The 18,565-nt window shown below is 37.5% G+C and overlaps 1 protein-coding gene across 1 annotated transcript in view; it reads right to left on the bottom strand.

Annotated features, from left to right (window-relative positions):
• The window catches only part of CCDC152 (coiled-coil domain containing 152), a 55,542-nt gene extending 37,345 nt beyond the window's left edge, over window positions 1–18,197 (bottom strand). Inside the window, exons 1-3 of the mRNA XM_023742502.1 lie at window positions 18,111–18,197; window positions 12,156–12,261; window positions 1,662–1,730 (exon numbers count right to left, since the gene is read on the bottom strand). Of these exons, the coding sequence (XP_023598270.1) occupies window positions 1,662–1,730; window positions 12,156–12,261; window positions 18,111–18,197 (262 nt within the window). The remainder of the gene's footprint in view (window positions 1–1,661; window positions 1,731–12,155; window positions 12,262–18,110) is intronic.
• Window positions 18,198–18,565: the final 368 nt, after the last annotated feature.

The following is an 18,565-nucleotide window of genomic DNA, read 5'->3' as shown; positions in this document are numbered from 1 at the left end:
CTTTGAAGCTCTAATGTCCTGTCACCAGGTGGTTAGATCTGTTACTAGATATGTGTGCTCAGGAGTCCGCCCACTCCTCCTGTATGGATTCAGCTCAGGTGCCCAGGTAGATAGCCACCATGTGTGTGGTGCAGGCTCTCATCTACAGTCCTAGACAGGCATGGGTGATTGGTGTAGGCACAGGCATCTAGCTGCAGTAGGGGGATACACTCTGAGCAAGGCAGGGGGCTGACAGCCACCCCTGAGTGTCCAGGAGGAAGGTGTTTCCCTGTTCCCTAGAGTGCGTAGGTGGGTAGGTTTTGCAGCCGGACTATGAGCACCCGATGCTGTTGGCTGTAAGGACTGGGGGGGCATCTCTTATTGTTGGGCCCCTATCACAGGTGGCTAGGTGGCGTGGGTGGAGTCCCCAGTCCGCAGGCCCCTGATGTGGGTAGGTGAAGAGTCTGCTTAAAGGGTAGTGTCAAATGTTATGAACCTGCCACTTCACAGCTGAAACAGTTGAAGTTAGACTTCAGGTATATACCCTGTTGTACTGTAGTAATGAGGGCGTGGGCTGCTGAAATGGACCCACACAAGTCTATGCAGGGGGAGATGCACTCAAAGTCCGTGGATCCCTTACGCCTGTGTCTAGGCAAAGGAGCTGTGCCTACCCTGAATTCCTGGCTTAGGGGAGCCAGCAGTTTATTTTTTCCCGTTTGTTAATTTGTTCACTCTCCAAGGCCGGGAGAATGGCTCTGGGCATGTGACAGATCCTACTTCTGGCCCGGGGGACTCAGCAATCGCTGAAGCTGGTGGGGGACCCAGTGCAGAGTAGGGAGCAGGGAGGTAAATGGGAGAGAGGTTTTTCCCTAAGGGAGGTGTTTTTGATCCGCGCGGTAGGCCGGACCACACAAGTACTTATCTTTCACCAATTGAGGGCTGCTTCTCACTGGTTCTGGGTGACTGAGTAGACTCTCTGCCACTGGGTCTCTGCCAGTGTGGAAAATGCCTCCCGGGTGCTGCAGCATGCCTACCTCACCACTCACCCACGAGCTGATCAGGCCTGAAGGGCTCAGGCTCTGGCCAGGTCAGAGCTGGGAACTCCTCGTTGCTTCTGAACCATCTCTCCCTCCCCCTGCCACTCAGTCCAGTTCCTCAACTTTGCCTTTGATGTTCAGGGCTCTTAGATTATCATATATAATCGATTCACTTGTTTTTTTGGGTCTTTGTTCTAAGAGTGTCCACCGGAAGTGTTTGACTACTCCGAAATCTTGGTCCTGCCCTCTGTTATTTCTTATTGCCTTTATAATTTCCTGAGATTTATCTTTTCTTAATAAATTCTACTAGTTCTTTTTTCCCATTTATTTCCCCTAAAAGCTTTTCTTGAGTGATGATGAAGCAAGTATAGGAGTGGTATTAGAAGACACTTACATTGTCAAATAGCCCTGATGACTCTGTCAGATAGAATAAGACTGAGTGATTCTGTTCAGCACAGCATTTATTTCATATCCATTTAGGATAGTTTTATTACGTAGTAAGGAGTCCTGCCCTTAGCTGATGAATTTAATAAGATCAAATTAAAAAGCATTTACTATTAATGATGTAAAAACTCTGTATTCTGAAAAGTGCTCAAATAAACCATACCTTTTTAGATTACATTCTGCAATTTTATCCTAACTTACCTTTCAAATTATGCTGATATCCAATAGTCTGCTGTAGTCCTTTTATCATATTATGAAGAGTAGCACATTCTAAAATATAAAAGATAACACATTCATTTGAAAATCCTTTGCTTTCATTTTGAATTTTTTCTCAGAGTTGAACTACTTTCAATAATATTTAATTATAAATATGAAATCTTACTGAAGAAACCAGGCATATGAAAGTAAACTACATACTAAACACTTTTTAATCAGCTTTTATCTAATATGTATTCCAGAATTTAGTAATGAGTTTCTAAGGCACAATACATTCAGTATAGTAGGTGTTATGGATTGAATTGTGTCCCCCTAAAATGTGTCTCAACCTGGCTAGGCCATCATTCCCAGTACTGTGCGACTGTCCATCATTTTGTCATCTGATATGATTTTCCTATGTGTTAAATCCTACCTCTATGATGTTAATGAGGCAGGATTAGAGGCAGTTATGTTAATGAGGCAGGACTCAATCTATAAGATTAGGTTGTATCTTGAGTCAAAATCTTTTGAGATATAAAAGAGACAAGCAAGCAGAGAGGCAGGGGGACCTCCCCACCAAGAAAGTAGTGCCAGGGGCAAAGTGTGTTCTTTGGACCTGGGGTCCCTGCACTGAGAAGCTCCTAGACCAGGGAAAGACTGATGACAAGGACATTCCCCCAAAAATGACACAGAAAGAAAACCTTCCCCTGGAGCTGGTGTCCTGAATTTGGACTTCTAGCCTACTAGACTGTGAGAGAATAAATTTGTTTGTTAAAGCCATCCACTTGAGGTATTTCTGTTATAGCAGCACTAGATGACTAAGACAGCAGGGGTCCTCCCCATGTGCCTTAGCAATATCTGTCCTAGAAGTAAGGCATGCCTGGACATGACTGGGGAACTACAAGGAGTATATTCATGCAAGTCTTCCATTAAAGAACAACCCGAAGGAAAGAAAGTCAAGACACCTAAGAGTCGTTGAAAAATAAAGGGCTAGGGCTGGTGAAAAGGTATAATTTGGTATAAGGTAATGCTTTTTTTTTTTTTTTTTTAACTCTCTGTCCTCCATCCTGCCCTCTTGTACTCATGCTTAAATCCTAGGGCAAGGGAGTAGCAATAAAAGGAGTAAAAACTTAATGAGTGGTGTTACAAGGCAACAGCAGTTTTGGTGCCAATAGATTCTGCCCTAATAGGAGACAGAAGCTTCATTCCAAATACTAGTGCCCTGACATGTGTCATCTAAGTCTTGATTATACTCTTGGTTACCACCAGCACCAGTCATACTTTAGATGGATAGCAACTGTGATGGAAATGTCTGTGACTTTTAGCAGTCCACTTAGTTATAAGCTCCACAACAGCAGGGACTATTATCTATTTTGTTTACCATTTCTCCCTGGCACCTAGAACAGTTGTGGTTCATAGTAGGCACTCCACAATTATCTGTTGAGTGATTGATGGGTAGACAGGTGATATCACAGTAAGCTGAAGCAGTAATAGGGAAAGTGGAGAAGCTCTGGCCTAAAAATAATGTCATGTATTTACAGTGCTATTCTAAGTGCCTTGCAAATATTAAATCATTTAACCCTTCTAACAACCTTATGAGGTACTGTCATAGATTGAATTGTGTCTCCCCAAAATATGTGTTGGAATCCTAACCCCTATACCTGTGGATGTAATCCCATTTAGAAATAGAGTTTTCTTTGTTACGTTAATGAGGCTATATCAGGATAAGGTGTGTCCTAAACTTAATCACTTCTGAGTTACAAGGAGCAGCACAGACAGAGATAAGCAAGCACAAATGGAGGGAAGATAGATGCCATGTGAAAATCAACAAGGAATCGAGGCACGCCGGGGCTACAGAAGCTGAAGGAAACAAGGATCTTCCTCCAGAGGTGACAGAGAGCACTTTCCCCTAGAGTTGGTGGCCTGAATCTGGACTTCTAGCCTCCTAAACTGTTGGAAAATAAATTTCTGTTTTTTAAAGCCACTCACTTATGGTATTTCTGTTATAGCAGCACTAGATAACCAAGTCAGGTACATACTAGTATTTGTCTCATTTTACATATGAGGAAACTGAGTCACAGAAACTTCTGTAAATTGCCCAAGGTCACACTTAAAAGTGGCAGAGCTAGAACTTTATCTAGCATTAAAGCCTATGATTCTAACTACTTTGCTACTACCAAGAAGTCCAGCACAGGAGCACTGCTTCAAAGAAATTTGAGCAGATTGGAGTCCTTGGACAGAGAATCACAGGCTTTAGTGCTAGATAAAGTCCTAGTTCTCCACTTGAAGTGTGCCTTGGGCAATATATTGAACCTACTGTGTCTCAGTTTCCTCATATGTCAAATGGGACAAATACTAGTATGTACCTGTCTTAGTTATCTAGTGAGAACAGAACCAGAGAAATACTTTGTGATAAGGATTGCTATCCCTTTTTTAGTATAAGGTAAAGAAGAACAAGCTGCACTAGCTTCAGTTTATAATTTCACTAGCTAAATATATAATGATGAAAACTTCATAAAAGAATAACTTCCAATGTTTTAAAAAAGTTTAAAGTTTAAGGGCAATTTCACCTTTATGAGCCTGGTTTAACAAAGTAGGTTTTCTTATTTGAATTTCACTAAGGGAGAAAGTCATCCCTAGAGGTTCAGTCACTTGCCCGAGATTCCACAGTTAGAACATAGAAAGCTTGGGCTTGAACATAAATATTTCTCATTCCAAACTCTGTGCTCTTAATTCACCATCCGGATATTCCCTCAGGAATTGTAGCATATGCTGATGAAACCACTGAATTTAGAGTCAGAAGAGCTGGGTTAGAGTTGCCCTCTTTTCACTTTCTAGCTATGAGACTCCAGGTGAGCTACTTAAGCTATTTGAGCTTTATAGTCTTCATCTGCAAAATAAAAGTATAATTAATACTCTATCTCACTTATAAGACTATTCTGCCATGCAAATGAGAAAATATATTGTCTAAATACACTCACAAGTGTTTAACATTGTTATTATTGTGGTTGTTATTATTTTCTCTCCTCTGTTCCTCAACAATTTGTACATACCTCTTTTCTCTACTCATCATATTGCACTATAGTTATTTGTAGTGTCTGCCACTAGACAGTGAACTCTTTCAGGTAAAAGTCACATCTTATTTATTTTGATATACCCCACATCCAACATGGCAACTGTTTCATAGATGGTCAATAGTTTTATTGAATCAATGAAAAAACCAATAACGTGAGGGATGAACGCAAAACTTTTCACCTTTCAATTAGAGGGCAATTTCACCTTTATGAGCCTGGTTTAACAAAGTAGGTTTTCTTATCTGGATTTTACGAAGGGAGGAAGTTATCCCTAGAGGTTCAGTCACTTGCCCAAGATTCCACAGTTAGAAAATAGAAAGCCTGAGCTTGAACATAAGTATTTCTCATTCCAAACTCCGTGCTCTTAATTCACCATCTGATATTTCCCCAAGGATTGGATAAATCCAATCATATGTGTAGTCTGTTCTCCTCCCTAAGTGAATTAACACACACTTGGCTCTATAAGGTGTCATTTTCACTTGTTCTTTTACTGCTGTGTATTGTTGCTGTTAGGTGCTGTCACGTCGTTTCCAACTTATAGCAACCACATGTACAAGAGAATGAAACATTGCCCAGTCCTGTGCCATCCTCACAATCATTGCTATGTTTGAGCCCACTGTTGCAGCCACGTGTCAATCCATCTCATTGAGTGTCTTCCTCTTTTTCTCTGACCTTCTACTTTACCAAGCATGATGTCCTCCTCCATGGACTGGGCCCTCCTGATAACATGTCTAAAGTATGTGAGATATAGTTTTGCCATCCTTGCTTCTAACGAGAATTGCTTCTAATGAGCATTCTGGCTGTACTTCTTCCAAGACAGATTTCTTCATTCTTCTGGCAGCCCATGGTATATTCAATATTCTTCTCCACCACCATTAATCAAAGGCATCAGTTCTTCTTCAGTCTTCCTTATTCACTGTCCAGCTTTCACATGCACATGAGGCAACTGAAAACACCATGACTTGGGTCAGGCATGCCTTAGTCCTTAAAGTGACATCTTTGCTTTTTAAAAAGACCACTTTAAAGAGGTCTTTTACAGCAGATTTGCCCAATGCAATGCATCAATTTCTTGACTGCTGTTTCCATTGGTGTTGACTGTGGGTCCAAGTAAAATTAAATCCTTGACAACTTCAGTCTTTACTCTGTTTATCATGATGTTGCTTATTGGTCCAGTTGTGAGGATTTTTGTTTTCTTTATGTTGAGGTGTAACCCATACTGAAGGCTGTGGTCTTTGATTTTCATTAGTAAGTGCTTCAAGTCCTCTTCACTTTCAGCGAGCAAGGTTGTGTCATCTGCATATCGCAGGTTGTTAATGAGTGTTCCTCCAATCTTGATGCCACATTCTTCCTCATATAGTCCAGCTTCTAGGATGTTTTGCTCATCATATAGATTGAATAAGTATGGTGAAAGGATAGAACCCTGATGCACACCTTTCCTGACTTCAAACCACAGAGTGTCCCCTTGTTCTGTTCAAATGACTGCCTCTTGGTTTCTCATGAGCACAATTAAGTGTTCTTGAATTCTCATTCTTCAAAATGTTATCCATAATTTTTTATGATCCAGACAGTTGAAGGCCTTTGCACAGTGGTATTCTCTGCTTTCAGTCACGATCCATCTGACATCAGCAATGATATCCCTGGTTCCACATCCTCTTCTGAATCCAGCTTGAATTTCTGGCAGTTCCCTGTCGATGTACTGCTGCAACTGCTTTTGATTGATCTTCAGGAAAATTTTACTTGTGTGTGATATTATGATGTTGTTAGATAATTTCTGCATTCTGTTGGATCACCTTTCTTTGGAATGGGTACAAATATGGATCTCTTCCAGTCGGTTGGCCAAGTAGCTGTCTTCCAAACTTCTTGGCACAGGCGAGTGGGTGCTTCCAGCACTGTATCCGTTTGTTGAAACATCTCAATTGGTGTTCCATCAATTCCTGGAGTGTAGTTTTTCACCAATGCCTTTATGTATCTTGGACCTCTTCCTTCAGTACCATCGGTTCTTGATCATATGCTACCTCCTGAAATGGCTGAATGTCGACCAATTCCTTTTGGTACAGTGACTCCATCTTTTTTTGATGCTTTCTGTGTCATTTAATATTTTCCCCATAGAATCCTTCAATACTGCAACTCAAGGTGTGAATTTTCTTCTTCAGTTGTCTCAGCTTGAGAAATGCCAAGAGTATTCTTCCCCTTTGGTTTTTATCTCCAGATCTTTGCACATTTCATGATAACACTTTACTTTGTCTTCTAGAGTCAACCTTTGAAATCTTGTTCAGTTCTTTTACTTCATCATTTCTTCCTTTCACTTTAGCTACTTTATGTTCAAGAGCAACTTTCAGAGTCTCTTCTGACATCCATTTTTTTTTCTTTCTTTCCTGTCTTTTTAATGACCTCTTGCTTTCTTCATGTATGATGTCCCTGACATCATTCCACAACTCGTCTGGTCTTTGGTCATTAGTGTTCAATGCGTCAAATGTATTCTTTTTGGTGTTGTTGCTTTTTTTTTTTAAATTGTGCTTTAGGTGAAAGTTTGCAGCTCAAGTTAGTTTCTCGTACAAAAATTTATAGACACATTGGCATCAAATCTATTCTTGAGATGGTCTCTAAATTCAGATGGGACACACTCAAGGTCATACTTTGGCTCTCGTGGACTTCTAATTGTCTTCAACTTCAACTTGAACTTGCATATGAGCAACTGATGATCTGTTCCACAGTCGGTCCCTGGCCTTGTTTGGACTGATATTGAGCTTTTCCATTGTCTCTTTCCACAGATGTAGTTGATTTGATTCCTGTGTATTCCATCTGGCTCGGTCCATGTGTATAGTCACCATTTATGTTGGTGAAAAAAGGTATTTGCAATGAAGAAGTTGCTGGTCTTGCAAAATTCTATCATGTGATCCCTGGCATCATTTCTATCACCATGGCCATATTTTCCAACTATCAATCCTCTGTTTCCAACTTTCACATTCCAATCACCAGTAATTATCAACGCCTTTTGATTTCATGTTTGATCATTTCAGACCACAGAAGTAGGTAAAAATCTTCAGTGTCTTCATCTTTGGCCTTAGTGGTTGGTATGCAAATTTGTATAATAGTCATATTAACTGGTCTTCCTTGTAGGCCTATGGACATTATCATATCACTGACAGTATTGAACTTCAGGATAGATGTTGAAATGCTCTTTTTGAAGATGAACCTGACGTCATTCCTCTTCAATTTGTCATTCCGGCATAGTAGATCATATGATTGTCTGATTCAAAATGGCCAATATCAGTCCATTTCAGCTCACTGATGCCTAGGATATTGATGTTTATGTGTTCCATTTCATTTTTGACAACTTTCAATTTTCCTAGATTCATACTTCGTACATTCCATGTACCAATTATTACTGGATGTTTGCAGCTGTTTCTTCTTATTTTGAGTCGTGCCACATCAGCAAATGAAGGTCCTGAAAGCTTGACTCTATCCACGTCATTAAGGTCGACTCTACTTTGAGAAGGCAGCTCTTCCCCAGTGATATTTTGAGCACCTTTCAACCTGAGGGGTTCATCTTCTGGCACTGTACCAGACAATGTTCCACTTATTTCGTAAGATTTTCACTGGTCAATTTTTTCAGAAATAGACTGTGAGGTCCTTCTTCCTACTCTTAGTCTGGAATCTCAGCTGAAACCTATCCACTGAGGGTGACCCTGCTGGTGTTTGAAATACCAGTGGCAAAGCTTCCAGTATCACAGCAACACGCAAACCACCACGGTACAACAAACTGACAGTCACATGGTGGTGTCTGTATTACTCAGGGGAAAGGCCATTATATTTAGAATAAATAGAATTGTGTTTTTTAAAAAAGTGTTTATTTTTTCAAATAGTATGTTCAATACACATTTATACATGTATATACAAACATGATACACAAGTAAGTGAAAAGTGGATCTCCCTCCAATCTCTGCCCCAAAATAACCAGTTTCCCTCCCTATAAGGCATGCACTATTACCAGGATACTGTGTATGCTTCACTCAGTCACCACGTACTTTTTCAAACTTCTCTAATAGAGATGAAAGTATTTTGCAGAGGTTAAAAGCTTTATGCAGACATAACGCTCTGCTATTGTGGTTCTTTACCTCCTGCACCTCCAACCCCCATTCCTACATCACCCACTTGGACAAAGTTCCCATCATCTTCCATTTTTTCTTTTGCTATTTCATAATAATGAACTGATAGTTAAGTTACATATGATAGACATTAGCAGAGAACCTACTTCATGTTAGTTAATATGTTAGCTGCTAGAATTCAAGACTAAGGAGGCACAGACTTTGCCAATATTTGTCTTTGTGCCGTCTAAAGTCATGGATACAGAAACTCATGAAATAGGTATCTGACGGTACAGTGATTCAACTTCAGTAATCAGAAAACTGAAAAAAGAACCGGAGAAACTGGGTACAGTATACTGCATGTTTTAAAAATATGTATTTTTAAAATTTGAACACAAGGTGGCTCTCAATACCTTTTTTTTTTCCACAATGGAAACTGACTGAATAAGGAATTCTTCCTAAAGTAGAATATCATTATTTTAGGATAGTGGCTTTTAGTTCTCTTTGTAAACCTTAACCCATATTATCTTTTCTGCTGAACTTTACAATGTAATTTGAAGGATACTATTTCATCAAATTCTTCCTAAAAACTAAAGCTCAGAATATTAAGCTATTTCTTATAGTATATAATTTAGTACATAAATGATAATTTTAAGTTCAATTTTAAACTATCATTAACTAGCAATTTAGGCATTAATATCTAGTTCATACAGTAGCTGGGAATATTAAATGTGATTATGTAAGTATTTTTCTACAGTTCTTGGTCCTCAATACTAATTACTATCTTGAACTGGCAAAGGAATTCTTTATCTAATAGCACCAAATGTAGAAAATAAAATGCCCAGATACTATTCTTTACTGTTGAATAAAGCCAATCATATGTGTAGTCTGTTCTCCTCCCTAAGTGAATTAATACACACTTGGCTCTATAAGTTGTCATTTTCACTCATTCTTTTACTGCTGTGTACTACTCGGTGGAAAGGCTATTAGAGTTAAAATAGAATTTAAAAAAAGTATTTATTTTTTCAAATAATGTATTTGATACAGATGTATACAAGTGTATACACACATAACACACATGATACACTAGTGAGAAGCAGATCTTTCTGCAATCTCTGCCCTCAAATAACCAGTTTCCCCCCTTCAAGGCATGCACTGTTACCAGTATACTGACATATACAGTATTAGATCATTAATGTAACTAATGTATTTTTGTATACGTGTATGGGTAAAAGATATTTAAATAAAAATGATAGCATACTGTTCTATATGTTGCTATTTTTACTTACTATATCTTGGAGATTATTCTGTATCATATAAAGCTATTTCATTTTTTATCAGCTGCATAGTATATTACATGTATCTACCATAATTTATATATCCCTCTCCACTGATGGACAGTTTAGTTTCCCTTTTTATTCTTTACAAACAATGTAGCAACGAATATATTCATCAGTGTGCATACATGAAAGTGTATCTTTAGACAAATTCCTAGAAATGTAATTGCCTTGTCAAAGGGTATGTGCATTTTTAGTTTTGATAGATATTGCCAAGTTATTTTCCACTTAGGTTTTACCTTCTAACTAGCAATATATGAGAATGATTGTTCTATATCCTTGTCAACAGAGTATGCTATTAAACTTTTTGATCATTGTCTTTCTGATGTAGAAAATGTTATTTCATGTACAATTTTTTAATTATGAGAGAGTTCAAACTTTTCATAAGTTTGAGTCATTTGATTTTCATTTTCTGTGATCATGTCCTTTCCCAATTTTTCTATTTGTACTAGTCTTTTTCTCATTAACTTGTCTGGATTATAAGTCACAAACATTTTTGATTTTTTACTTGGTTTATGTAATTTTTTTCCCTGTAGAATTTTTTTCATCATTATAAGTCAAACCCATAAATCCTTTCCTTTATGACTTCTAGGTGTTGCGTGAAGCTTCTCCATTCTACAGAAATAAAAAAAGAAAGAAACTATATTTTCTTCTAGTATTTTTGTGGTATCTTTTTTTGACCATTAATGGATGTTACTTTTAGAACGGTTTTAGATGTACAGAAAAATTGCAAAGATAGTACAGAAAGTTCCCAGATACACCTTCCCATTAAACAATTAATACACAAATTGTTTTGTGACATTGGTGCCAACTCTACGATGTGTCAACATTCTCCCCTTATCGACCTCAGGTTCCCATTCCCATTTTTTCAGCTTTCCTGTCACTTCCTGCCTTCTCGTCTTTGCTTTTGGGCTGGTGTGCCCATTTAGTCTTATATACATGGTTGAATTACACATGTTATTGTTTGTTTTATAGGCCTGTCTAATCTTTGGATGAAGGGTGAACTTCAGGAGTGACTTCAGTACTGAGTTAAAAGGGTGTCCAGGGGCCATATTCTTGGGGTTTCTCCAGTCTCTGTTAGAGCAGTAAGTCTGGTCTTTTTTGTGAGTTTAAATTTTGTTGTACACTTTTCTCCTGCTCTGTCCAGGACCCTCTACTGTGATCTCATCAGATCAGTTAGTAGTGGTAGCCAGGCACCATCTAGTTGTTCTGGACTCAGTCTGGTAGAGGTTGTGGCACTTGTGGTCGATTAGTCCTTTGGACTAATCTTTCCCTTGTGTTTTTTGGTTTTCTTCATTCTCCTTTGCTCCAGATGGGGTGTATATTGACTTTCTTATTCAGAATATTCCAGCTTTGGTCATTGGGAGCTCTTTCACTTGGCATCTGTCTCTTCGTTGTGTTTTTTCCCCCTTCTTCTTCTTTTTTTTCAAATACTTCCTCACCTTCTGGCACTACAAGCTGCTCCAGGCGCTTCTTGTATATTTCCTGTCTAAGTGCTGGAGTCAGTCATTTCTCTAAGGAGTCTTGGTTTGTTTTATAAGAGTAGTATTAGAAATCAAGATCTGGGCATTTGGTGTGCTCTTTGCTACTAGAAAGTTGTTTCTTCTGGGCTCTCTTAGTTGACAGAGCAAGGGACTATATATGTATGTGATTTCTTTTTAACATTAAATTCTTGACCCCTTTGAAGTTTCTTTTGGTGTAATCGTGAGGTAATAACTCAACTCTATTTTTTTTTCCGGGTTTTAAGGCTTGGATTGAGCCTTGCGCTTGCCATTTATTAGCTGAGGACAGGTCATTTAACTTCTCTCTAGGCTTCTTAATTAAGGTAGGGTAATAAAACCAGTCCTATTCATCATTTATGATATACTAGTGAAATGATATTCTCAAAAGCTCTATGTGAATTTAAAGCACTTTATAAATATACGGTGTACTGTTAATCACTATTGTACTAAAAAGAACTCTCATAAGAAATATTCTTTCCTCAGGCAGCAAAGAACTAACCTTCTTTAATTGAGACCTCCTTTGTTTGCATTACTTTCAATAAACAGTTAGTCTTTTCCAACTGAATATCCAATATATTGTTCTTTCCACTGGTTTCTATTATTTTCTGTGGAAGAAAGAGAATATAAATTATTATCAAACCAATGCAACTATTTTGATTCTTTTATCTAAGGATATAAAGACTAATGAAAACATCAACTACTTAATATCTGAAAGTCTAATAATTAAGTTTGACATATATTTTAAATAAGCCAGCTTCTTACCTTATTTTTATTTTTAAAAGTAACATGGAAAAATATTAAAATAGACTGTCAGTTATAAAAGTGAAAATATGATGTAACCTGAAACCCCTTCTTTCCAACTGTCCAATCCTCAGTCCCATGGCTGATGATTTCCTATGTGTGTTTCCAAAACATTTTTGTCTGTACAACTACAGAATGAAATCATATTATACTCGGTTTTGCCCCTTGGCTGTTACACTTAGTATTATTATCTGGGAGATGATGTCTTATAAGCACATATACCAAACCAAACCCATTGCCCTGAAGTCGATTCCAATTCACAGCAACCCTACAGGACAGAGTAGAACTGCCCTATAGAGTTTCCAAGGAGTGGCTGGTGGATTCGAACTGCTGATCATTTGGTTAGCAGCCGTAGCTCTTAACCACTACGCCACCAGGGCCCCATAGGCACATATAGTTCTACCTTATTCTTTTAATAGCTGCATTGAGTTTCATTATATGAATATAATTTATTTAACTAGTTTCCTATTAAGGTAAATTTGTCGGGGTTTTTTTCCCCCACTTTTTTGCTATTACAGCCACTGAATAAACATTCTTGAACATATCTCTTTGGTAACTTTGAGAATATATCTATAGGAAACACAAATGGAGGATCAAAAAACATTAATTTTTTGTTATAGAAAATGTCAAACATATATACAGGAGAGAATCGTATTATAAGTCCTCATGTACCCTTCAAACAGCTTCAACGATCATCAATTCATGACCAGTCTTGTTTCATCTATATCCCTACCTACTACCTTATCCTGACAACTGAATTTATTTCAGATCAATTCCCTGACATAATATGGTTACATTGGTAAATATGTCCATATATATCTGTAAGAAATAAGACTAAAAAAATATGATCACAATACCATTATTAGATCTAAAACTTTTCATTTAAAAATTTTAATAAAATTAATCTCAGAAACTTTCCACCAATTCTCCTCTCACCAACAGTGCTTCTTATTTCTTTTTTTTCTTTTCATGGATTATTACTTCTAGGACAATGTTAAATAATGATAGTGAAAGTGGACCTCCTTAACTTTTTCCTGAATTCTAACTGGAAAGCTAGTAGTGATACTTTTTTACACTCTAGAATAATTAAAGAGATCATGAAATCAATTAAACAAGAAATCAAAGGTGAGATGATAAAACAACAAAAGAGATAAGAAGGGAGAACACAGAACTAAGAAAACAGTATATTGTTGGGTACTATACTCCCAAGTGGTTGAATATTTGAGAATGCCCTTCTATTGCTTTTTTACTTTAACTTAAAAGCTTAACTGGATATATAATTCTTAGATCATACTTTTCCTCCTGAGGGTTCTGTAGCCACTGTTCCTCTGACTTGTGATACTGAAATATGCCATAAAGGAGTAAAAGGCCAGCCTGATTTTCCTTTCAGAGGTGACTTTGGAGGAATGATTTTTCTTTTTTTTTAACCTAGATATGCCTCACTGTCGATCATTGGAATCCATTTTCCACTGAACAGAGTGTAACTTTCCACTTCTTATGTAGTTCATATCAGAGGAATTTTCTTTGGTATATCTTTGATATTTTTTTTCTGACTATACATTGAAATTTTCATCTCATGGACACCTATTATCTGTATTATTGTTCTCTACTCTCCATATGTATTATTTCTGTGCCATTTAATCTTTGTATTTTTCCTTCGCATTTTCTGTGTACAGCAAACTTTCCTTTCATGTTACTCATTTAGCTTCTGGTTGGGTTTATTATTTTGTTGTTGTTAGGTGCTCTTGAGTTAGTTCTGACACATAGCAACCCGATGTACAACAGAATGAAACACTGCCTGGTCCTGCACCATCCTCACAATCGTTAGGTTTGAGCTCAATGTTGCAGCCACTGTGTCAATCCATCTCATTGAGGGCCTTCCTCTTTTTCACTGACCCTCTACTTTTCTAAGCATGATGTCCTCCTCCAGGGCTAGTCCCTTCTGGTAACATGTCCAAAGTACGTGAGGTGAAGTTTTGCTGTCCTTGCTTCTAAGGAGCATTCTGGCTGTACTTCTTCCAAGACAATTTGTTTGCTCTTCTGGCAGTCCATGGTATATTCACTATTCTTCACCAACACCATAATTCAAAGGTGTCAATTCTTCTTCGGTCTTCCTTATTTATTGTCCAGCTTTCGTGCACATATGAGGTGACTGAAAATACCATGGCTTGGGTAACCTGTTGCCGTCAAGTCAATTCCGACTCATATTGACTCTACAGGACAGAGCAGAACTGCCCCATAGGGTTTCCAGGGAGCACCTGGTGGATTCAAACTGCCAACCTTTTCGTTAGCATCCATAGCTCTTAACCACTACATCACCAGGGTTTGGTAAGGTACACCTTAGTCCTCAAAGTGACATCTTTGCCTTTCAACACTTTAAAGATGTCTCTTGCAGCATATTTGCCCAATGCAATATGTCGTTTAATTTCTTGACTGCTGCTTCCATGAGCATTGATTGTGGATCCAAGTAAAACGAAATCCTTGACAACTTCACTCTTTACTTCGTTTATCATGATGTTGCTTATTGGTCTAGTTGCGAGGACTTTTGTGTTCTTTATATTGAGGTTCAATCCACACTGAAGGCTGTAGTCTTTGATCTTCATCAGTAAGTGCTTCAAGTCTTCTTCACTTTCTGCAAGCCAGGTTGTGTCATCTGCATATTGCAGGTTGTTAATGAGTCTTCCTCCAATCCTGATGCCCCATTCTTCTTCATATAGTCCAGCTTCTCGGATTTGCTAAGTACACAGATTGAATAGGTATGGTGAAAGGATACAACCCTGATGCACATCTTTCCTGATTTTAAACTATGCAGTATCCCATTGTTCTGTTAAAATGACTGCCTCTTGGTCTATGTACAGGAACCTCAGGAGCACAATTAAGTGTTCTGGAATTCCCTTTCTTTGAAATGTTATCCATAATTTGTCATGATCCACACAGTAATCAAATGCCTTTGCATAGTCAATAAAACACAGGTAAACATCTTTCTGGTATTCTCTGCTTTCAGCCAAGATCCATTTGACATCAACACTGAAATCACTCATTCCACATCCTCTTCTGAATCCGACTTGAATTTCTGGCAATTCCCTGTCGATGTACTGCTGCAACTGCTTTTGAATGATCTTCAGCAAAATTTTACTTGTGTGTGATATTAATGATATTGTTTGATTATTTCCGCATTTTGTTGGATCATTTTTCTTTGGAATGGGCACAAATATGGATCTCTTCCAGTCAGTTGGCCAGGAAGCTGTATTCTGGATTTCTTGCCATAGACAAGTGAGTGCTTCCAGTGCTGCATCCATTTGTTAAAATATCTCAATTGGTATTCCATCAATCCTGGAGCCTGGGTTTATTATGGCTCTCACTAATTCTAATCCATCTGTTAGAATGAAGATATTTTGGCTCTCAATGGTTTTTCTTAAATTCATAGGCTCCCTTGTCATCCTTCTACTTTTGATTGTTCAGTTTCATGATATCTTTTACTTCCTCCAGAGCAAATCCATTTATTACGGAAAAAACTCTCTATTTTTTTTTTTGGGGGGGGGGTAGAATTTTTACCAGAGTGGATTTTTCATCTGTGTTTCATGCTATGTTCTTTTTTTTTTTAATTTCATTTTTGTGATAGTTTTTTGTGTCCTTGCTATGCCATGTACTTTCATCTAAATTGAATTTAACATGGGCGGCTCTATCCGATCTTCTGTGTACTCTACTATGTAAGTAAATTTTCTTTTGCTTTCTTCCTACACTGCCTGAGACCTGTTTGTCTTCCTTGAAGAATGTCAGTTTGATGGCTGTTTTATGTTTTGTCTACTTTTCAGCTGTCAGTGGGTAGGAAAAAGGAATGGTCATTGCAGATGGGGGCTTCTATGCCATCATGACTAACGGATATGATGTCCTTTTCTTTTGGAAATTTTGTTAAAAGTTCACCTAGTTATGGACATATCATAATTCCAAGAATTCTTGGAATTATGCTCAGGTTTTAGATTATTCTCCCATTTCAAAATTGAAGTCATGTATTCTTCCTCCTAACAGTCATCCCTAGGTATTATTCTCTCCTCAATCTTTGCTTTACAGACTCATTTCTCAAATCTCTACTCTATCCACCTACCTTTTTTCAACAGCTATTCCTACTCCTCTCTTATGTAGAGGAAGGAAAAACCCAAGACACAGTGTTGGCTTGGTCTACCATGTAATTTGTCCAGAGTTGGAGAGAAGGACTTTGAATGGATCTTTCCCTCAGTCTATTCATCCTCAGGCTACCTCAAGGGTTCTGACGTTACTTTGCAGGTTAAAAATAATTGTTGTTGTTGAATTATTATTTATTGTTAGAAATGATTAACTCATGTTTTGACATGATTGTGCTCTTTTTCTTTTATATCCATACCTCCAGCCTGGATAAACAACATAGTAAATCAGGAGAGCACTTGTTCCCTCTCTAATGATTTAGCATGGGGGTACAGACCTTCTACTCTGTAATTTCATGTAGGCTGCCTCTCAATTTCCTTTCTTCCAAATTGGGGGTGAGGTATTAATAAGATTGTTCTGAAATTTTCCCAGTATGTTTCCTCCTGGTACTACCTCTGGGGAGTAGGTGTTGCCACTTTTCAAAGACCATGGTGAGTGGGGAGTTTCCTTTTTTGAGAGCTGCTGATGAGCTTTTAAATTTTGTCTTGTTTTACTTTATTAACTTCTAATTTCATTTTATTAAATTTTACAGGAAGAAGTTTGTTGTTGTTTTTTAATCCAGATTTGTTCCATTGCCTTATTCCTGAAGTCCTTCCTTACAGTTTTCTTAGTCTAATTTTACCATTGCCATCTTTTCTTATTATAATTAAGAATCACTTGGTTGATAAAACACAAGTTTATTGTTTAAAAAAATGCTCATACTGTTATCTCAAAATACCCATTGTCATGAAAATTCTTTTACTATGGCAAAGGAAAAGAAATAAAAGAGAAGAATGATAAGATAAGGAGAAAAAGTAGAGGTAGGTATTATTCCCCCTCCCACCCTCACTTCACATAGTCAATTCCCAAATCTCTAATTTATCTTCCTACTTTTTTTCTCAACAGCTATTCCTACTCCTTTCCCAGGAGGAGGGGGGAAGGCTGGAAACCCAAGATATACTTGTGGGTTTGGTGTACCATGCAATTTGTCCAGTGTCTGTGTGTGTGTGTGTGTGTGTGTGTGTGTGTGTGTGTGTGTGTATGTGACTTCAAATGGGTCTGCTGTTAGAAAAAAGAAGGGAAAGAGAAAAGACAGAATAGGAAGGACTAAATAAAAATGTTAGAGTTAGTCATAATGGTAAGAGACTGAAAGATTGAGTCTACTTTAATTTTTAACAAAACCAATTCCTGAGTTATGGACATCCTGAGCATTTAAGTTGTATTTTGCCTTTAACTTTAGCAAAGTATATCAATTATGTGTCCCCTTGCCCCAGAAATATTTTGAAGTATTAGTACAAATAATAAAACTATATAGATTTTAAATAAATGCAAATTTTAAAAATAAGGGGGAAAGGGCTTAGCAAAATACATTTTCAGTATCTTTATCTTGCTCATTATATTGTACATTTCTCTTTCTTCCCAACTCCTTCCCTTGGCAAAAATCTGTTCCATTTTTCCTTATATACTACAGCTGTTTGATACCTTTGCATACCTTTTCTATCTGTGAGAAGTCACTTATAAGTTTGTCAAGATTCACACTGCTAATCTTTTTCATACCTCCTTCACTGCTTTGATCCATGTCTCTGGAAAATTTATATTTGAGAGAAAGAAAAACAGTGAGTATAAAAAATATGGAGACCTGAGAGATTAAGGTCATTCTGGATCTAAGGGAATAAATAAAACATACATAAACACATATATAAACCTTGCAACAACTGTATGTCTTCTACAATCTACTTATTGACACAAAGTTTCTCATTTATAGACAACATATAATGGAATCATTTTCTTTTTTTAAATCTGTTCTGTCAATCTCTATCTTTTTATTGGAGTATTTAATCCATTTAAATTTAACATAATTATGGACACGGTAGGATTTATGTCTGCTATTTTGCTATTTATTTTCTATATGTCTTACGTCTTTTTGGTTCCTCTATTCCTCCACTG

Source organism: Trichechus manatus, unplaced genomic scaffold (genome assembly GCF_000243295.1).
Source record: "Trichechus manatus latirostris isolate Lorelei unplaced genomic scaffold, TriManLat1.0 scaffold00212, whole genome shotgun sequence".
Lineage (NCBI taxonomy): Eukaryota > Metazoa > Chordata > Mammalia > Sirenia > Trichechidae > Trichechus > Trichechus manatus.
Note: the sequence above shows the minus strand (reverse complement) of the source record. Positions and strands in the feature narration are given on the sequence as shown.